This window comes from Zeus faber (genome assembly GCF_960531495.2).
Source record: "Zeus faber genome assembly, chromosome: 8".
Classification (NCBI taxonomy): domain Eukaryota; kingdom Metazoa; phylum Chordata; class Actinopteri; order Zeiformes; family Zeidae; genus Zeus; species Zeus faber.
This window is the reverse complement of record NC_137195.1, coordinates 21249005-21255636: the sequence shown is the minus strand read 5'-3', so window position 1 is coordinate 21255636 and position 6632 is coordinate 21249005. Positions and strand designations below refer to the sequence as shown.

Genomic DNA, 6632 nt, shown 5'->3' with positions numbered 1-6632 from the left:
AGACGACAGGGTTGTAGGCAACAGTTTATTGTAGAGTGTGGGCCAGGTGTAATAAGCCCAGGAGCAGATAGCATGTGTCATGACACGGGCTCCTTTCCTGAGTGTGTGTGGGGATGGGGGTTTTACCTGTTGCTCGTTAGACCAACCAACGATCAACAGGTATTGAGTCACTCTGATCCCAATTACCTAGATCCAGGTCAGGTGTGGCTGCTCAAGCCAGTTTTTGCTACATAAGTGAAATTATGTAAATTACTATGAAATCTCTCTCGAAACAATTCATTTAGATTGAATGTGCTGATAATATATACCAAATTATACATGTAGTATCATTTGGAAACTTATATAATCACTATGTTCACTATGTACTTTCTAAATTACATTAAAAAACAGGTGAAGATATCTGTAATGACGTCAGGAAGTGTGAGTAGTCTTAAGATGAAGTGAGCATGCACCGAGCCTATAAAGCCTTAAAATGCGCAATTTAACACTCGTTCACTCGTTCAACCAGTTCAACCAGTTTGAAGAGAGAAAAGCCCTCATTCTTCTGTTGTGTGTCGCATACAACACAGAGTATTTGTATGCCATTGCATTCAGGACTATCATCGTGGAAAATGAACTCCAGCTGCTTAAACTGACTTGGATCTAACACACTGGTCAGATTAAGGTCCGCGATATGATATTCTCGACTTTTATATTTAGATCTTCCTCCATCCCCTTCTCATAATCAATAACAACACAGAGAAATGAAAGTTTTCACAGACAATTGAAACCGGACCCTCGTCTTGTTTACGGAAGTGATGGTGACGTCAGTGACACACCCCCTCCACAACGACGTTTCCATGTGTGTATAAAACACGTAAGCCTTAAAGGTTGAATTCTATCAAAACGGTTTCCCATTGTGACTTCATATCACATGGATGAATGATCTTCATCTGGATGGTCGCTTTAAAGGAAACGATCGATCGGCATTGTTCAGCGTCTCGGTAAGTGAACTGCATTTCCCCATAAATGGCCCCCAATCTAAAATAGCCCCCCAGGGCGGCTCTGCGCCCCGATTGCTCCCTCTCTGATGGTATCGACTGTGTCCACCACAAACCAGTGAGGGGGTGCCTGTGATAACTGTGCAAAACAATGTGTTTCCATGAGCCTAGTCGGGCTGACACCTGATGTATTTGCCTTCTAGCAATGCCCCTGGATCTGAGCAAATTAGTGAGGTTACATATTATTTCTTCTGGACAATTGGCATATAATTACCTGTGTGATTACCATCTTGGAAAACTGTAAAACACGCTTGCCATGTGAATAAAAGGCCAGGCTCGCCATTTTCAACCCAGGCCTCAATGAAATGTTGGTTCCCTTCATTTATAAATGGTTGTAGCACAACCTCGCTGAAAGTTTTACTATTTAGGAACTTAGCACTCTGCCGCAGGTTCTCACCGTGCTTGAATGCGGTCCAATGGGGAAACGATGAAGCTTTGAAACACCCCTCACATTATAGTAAGTTTCAGCAAGGTTGTCATTGTGTCCTTTAACTCTTCAAGGCCAAAACATAGGAAATAGTATAAAAATACTACAGTATAAATACTGAGTCAAAGATTGGATCACATCGAACAGCAACCATGAGAAGCAGTGTGAAATGCCGGCAACTGTGCGGCCGTTTTGCCTACCACCCGCCACCCAAGTGGTGCACAGAGACACAGACCACGGGGTTGTAGACATACCAGATGGAGGTGTGTCATGAGATGGGCTCCTCTCCTTAGTGAGTGTGGGGATGGAGGTTTTACCTGTTGCTTGTTAGACCAACCAACGAGCAACAGGTATGCAGCCACTCTGATCCTGGATCCACCAATTACCTAGATCTAGGTCAGGTGTGGCTGCTCAAACCACACCATCAACCCACACCACAAACCGCTAGCCTAATTGAACACAGGAGATTTTTTAGGATTGGTGGGAGAGATCTTAACGAATACATTTTTAACTAACAAATACCCTCCAAAAGAAATCTCTGATTCTCCCTCACAAGTCCCCTTTCATCTACCCTTGCCTTGCAGTTTGCAGTCAAACTAACAGGGTTAGTAGGGAAACCTCATTGAGAGGTATAAAAATTATTTTTGTAAGGTTCCTCTCAGGCTCATGACTAACTGTGTGGTTCAGCGATAAGAACTTGAGCTGCCAGCATGTCTGTGTGAATCATTTTTATAATAGCACATAAATTGGACATGGAAGGTGCACTTAGGAGCTCTGCTATACAGTGGCAATGAGAAGGTATTACTCAAACACTTACATCTTTCAGATTTTCTTTTATTGGTCAATTTTGGGGAACTATATTTGATACATTCACAAAGTAAGAAGCTATTTATGTGAGACATATAGCTGGGCGTCACTTGGGCAGAGCATATTTTTAAGCTTTATTTCAGAGCGCAGGGTGGAAACATGTGTATATCTCCAAAGAAAGTGTTCAGTGTTTAGGCTATTCAGCAGTCAAAAACAAATTTGCTATTTAAATATGGATGAAAACAAAATGTAGAGCACATTGTTCCATTAAAATTTGGTTCAATACAGAAAATGATCTGAAATACAATCTTCCCGAAAAGTCTCAGATCCAGCATACAGTAGTTGTTATTGAAAATGAAATGCAGTTTGTTTCAGGTTGTCCTCTGTATAACGATCAGAGATAAGATCAATAGAGAAGATGTTACTAGTGTATTGATGAAAGACTGAAATAATGAAAAGATCGTTTGGGAAGGAAATGTTGGATGGGCGATCTCAATGGTGTAATAATGAAACAAAACAATAAACTATAATATTGGATTATAGTATTCAACTCAAACTCCTACAGTGATTCTCATAAGAGTAAAGGTGACCCGGAAAGGATTTTCATATACATGAAATATACAGCACGATATGATAAAAAGAGGGTGCCAAAAATCAGTGTAATACATTCTCCTCCTATTGGATGCCAACTATTAGTGATGACAAGAGAGAATCAAGCTCGGGGGAGAGATGGCCTGGGAACAAATTAAAGCATCATAACGTCACTGCTGGTCATGGTGACATTTGGGTCCCAGCCTAAGTGATTATATTGCACTTCAGCATGCTGCTATGTCTGTCTCTTGGCTTCCCTGCGACCTGTCTTCACAGCTTACAGGACTGAACGGTCATCGTGTGCTCTGGCCAGCTGTACGAGTCCACGGCAAACTCCTCATAGTCGGTGCTGTAGATCAGGGAGCGGACATACGCCTCCTTGTCGGCTGGCTCCGGGCGCAGAGTAGCCATGTTGTGTTCATACGCGTACTGCATGATCTGCAAGGTAAACAGCTTTCTTTGTCTTTCCATCCTTGCCTCGGTTCCTTCCTCTAAAAAGCTGCTAGCAACACTACAAACGTTGGTATTTTAAAGTAAGACCGCAACTAACTTCACTCTTTGAGTCAGGTGTAAAACTCATGTCATGAATATGTGAGGTATATTTTTCAATCAGTACTTTCAAGGTTCTCACCTTAACAGCCAGTTTGAGCGAGACGTCCCTGATGGAGTGGAGAGGAGGGTACAGTCTTCCTTCTGCAAGGTCCTGCTCCGTCACCAAGTCCGCAATGGCCTGTTCCACAGGGAAAATAAAGCTCAGATGGTGATAATAACAGAGGTAGAGGACAAAATACACCCAGACAGACATAGGCAGACAGATAAATTCCCAATTGCAGCAATGCATAACAAAAACATAATCGCCGTCGAATGCTGTATATAATGGCAGAACAAAGAAATAGGCAGTGGTGTAAAGTAACGTTAAAAAAAATGCTTTGTTACTGTACCGAAGTATTTTTGGGGAGTATCTGTACTTTACTTGGGTTATTTTATTTATGTCGACTTTTACTTTTACTTAGCTACATACAGCCCAAAAAAATACACTTTTACTCCAATACATTTCCTCTGAACACTTTGTTTGTCATTACAAAATAGAATTGGAGGAAAACTGGATGCCCATGATGTTAGTAAAAGCCAGTTATCATGAGGTTCTTGTTATCGAATGCAGGGTCATATCCAGCAGCAAGCTGAGTGTCACTCTTGAGCTCGTGTTCAGAATTGGAATGGGATAGTTTTTAAGTGTTAAAGCTGGTTGTTTTATTTGTCTGCGGGTTGGGGGATGGCGGGGATATGTAGCAGTGCGTTGAGAGCGAAGGCCATATTTACAACAAATGTTTTCATAACAAAACAAAAAAAGTCTGGCTTTTTGTTCTCCACAGAATTTACTTTTACTTTTGATACTTAAGTACATTTAATATCAGCTATTTTTAAAACTTTTACTCAAGTAGAGTGACTTTCATTTTTACCAGAGTCATTTTTGCGAAGATATCACTTATCTCTCTTTTACTCAAGTGTGGCTTTCGAGTACTTTTTCCACCACTGGAAAAAGGTGTAGGGAATTAACTTGAAAAGTAGAAAAGCTTCTACTGTACTTGGGGAAGTTCTTGCAGGCTAACCTTAAATAATATCCTGGAGATGCTAAACTGATAACCGGACAACAACATATATCCAGAGAATCTCGGCATTCAGACAACAGTTGCACCAGTCCAGGCTTTTATCTGAAGTGCCATTTTGTTCTGCTCTTTCTTCTGTGACTTTGCATCTGGACACCTCTGTGTCTGTCTAAACTGTCTTTTGGATTTATGGCAAGGATATTTAAAAGCCAATGTTAACAGCTTGTAACACATTTACATTCTCCCATGTGTCACACACACATTCACATTTTTTAAGACTGTAAAACATTAAAACATCTTCCTTAGAAGGGAATGAATAATATGTATTCCCTTCTCAGGAAGATGTTTTAATGTCATATTATGTGACAAACTATTTAATGCAAATGAAAGGGCTGCCTGGCAGAGGCATAGGCTCTTTTATACAAGCACTTTTATTTTTAATACTTTAACTGAAATTAAAAGCAGGTGGCTCAAGAGGTAGAGCGGGACGTCTAGTATTCGGAAGATTGCCAGTTCAATCCCCAGCTCCTCCTGGTAGTGTGCTGATGTGTCCTTAAGCAAGACACTTGACCCCCTGCACTTGACCATCTGCTCCCCAGGCGCTGCTATATGGCAGCCCACTAATCCTAGATAGGTCAGTCACTAGGATGTGTAAAATGCATTTCATTGTGCAATGAAAATTAGTTTAATCTAAGTAATTACATACTTTTACTTAAGCAGCAATGTCAATATGGTAGTTTTGCTCTTACTAGAGTCATTTTGTGTCATCGCTTGCATATTTTTGGTGGGGGTCCTGACTGACGTTAGGTGGAGGAAACCCCATGTGAGCACGGGGCGAACATGCAAACTCCACACAGAAAGGCTCCTATTTGGGAGATAACCCGCTCGGAGCACGGTGCCGACCAGGCAGGAATCGAACCCAGGACCTTCTTGCTGTGAGGCAGCAGTGCAATAAGAAGCAAACACAATAACGCATTGATGAGTTTACTGTCTACGCCAGTAATTGTTAGTGTTAAATTATTTACTTTACACCTAATTGTCTGCCGGAGTTCAAATTATTATATATTATATATATTATATAATCATTATAACGCCACCGTTCCGGGGAATCAGGTCCTCTGGAAGGCCAAGACCGACCACGCCTTCACCAGCCAACACAGCAGCTAATGGGTGTGACAATGGTGCTGTTATCGTTTGCCCCTGTAAGTAAATGTTTAGCCAGATGGCGGAGTACAATTATTCAAACCTTTTGACACCATCAGAATACCGGCTTCAATTTATTTTGTGAATGATTTAGATCAATAACAAAAAGAGTTAGGGTTTTAATATCGGATGCCACTAATAGCATCTACTGGTCAAATTAAAAAGGACAGCCCATAAATACATTTGGCTGGCCACCCAAATATAAACAGAAACCTCAGACAAAATGTTTAATATTATAAAACACTCTGCTTTCAAGGACCAGCATCATTATTAGCATACTAGTGTCTAGAGGTAGCTTTTGTATAATCTTTAACAATTTTTGAATCACATTTTGTGGCGCATGTGATTTTGGAGGGGAGGGACATGAGCGAATTTCGGTTGTAGCAGCGATGTGGGCAGAGCAGCAGAGCTGGTTGTCCAGAATTACCAGAAATTTGGCAGTCTGAGATGGAGATACTTTGGTGATTGAGAAGTCTGTGTGAGGGCAGTCTTTCCCAGGGAGAAGGAGGATCTCCGTCTTGTCGAGGTTGAGCTTCAGGTGGTGCCCAGAGGTTTATGTGTTTATGTCTTGAAGACATGTGGAGATGCCCCTCTCCATATCACGATATTCCGAAGAGGGAAAGGAGTGGTAGGATTGAGTGTCATCAGCTTAATAGTGGTAGGAGAAGCCATGGGAGAAGATTATGCCACCAAGGGATTTAGTGTACAAGAAGAACAGCAGACGCCCCAGGACCAAACCCTGAGGGGCTCTGGGGTTTAGGGTGCAAGGTTTGGATAGGGATCCTCTACATGAGACCTGGTGTGAGTGACTGGCAAAGTATGATGTCATCCAAGTGTTTGCAGAGCCTGTAATTTCAAGTTCAGAGAGGGTGGAGAGAAGGATTTGGTAGTTAACTGTGTTGAAGGCAGCAGACAGATCAGGCAGAATCAGGACAGACCAGAGGGATGAAGTCTTGG

The 6632-nt window shown here is 41.7% G+C and overlaps 1 protein-coding gene across 1 annotated transcript in view; it reads right to left on the bottom strand.

The window, feature by feature from the left end:
• Positions 1-2290: 2290 nt before the first annotated feature.
• The window catches only part of me1 (malic enzyme 1, NADP(+)-dependent, cytosolic), a 93947-nt gene continuing 89605 nt past the window's right edge, over positions 2291-6632 (bottom strand). Inside the window, exons 13-14 of the mRNA XM_080006122.1 lie at positions 3497-3595; positions 2291-3303 (exon numbers count right to left, since the gene is read on the bottom strand). Coding sequence (XP_079862248.1) covers positions 3136-3303; positions 3497-3595 — 267 coding nt within the window. The 3' untranslated portion in view covers positions 2291-3135. The remainder of the gene's footprint in view (positions 3304-3496; positions 3596-6632) is intronic.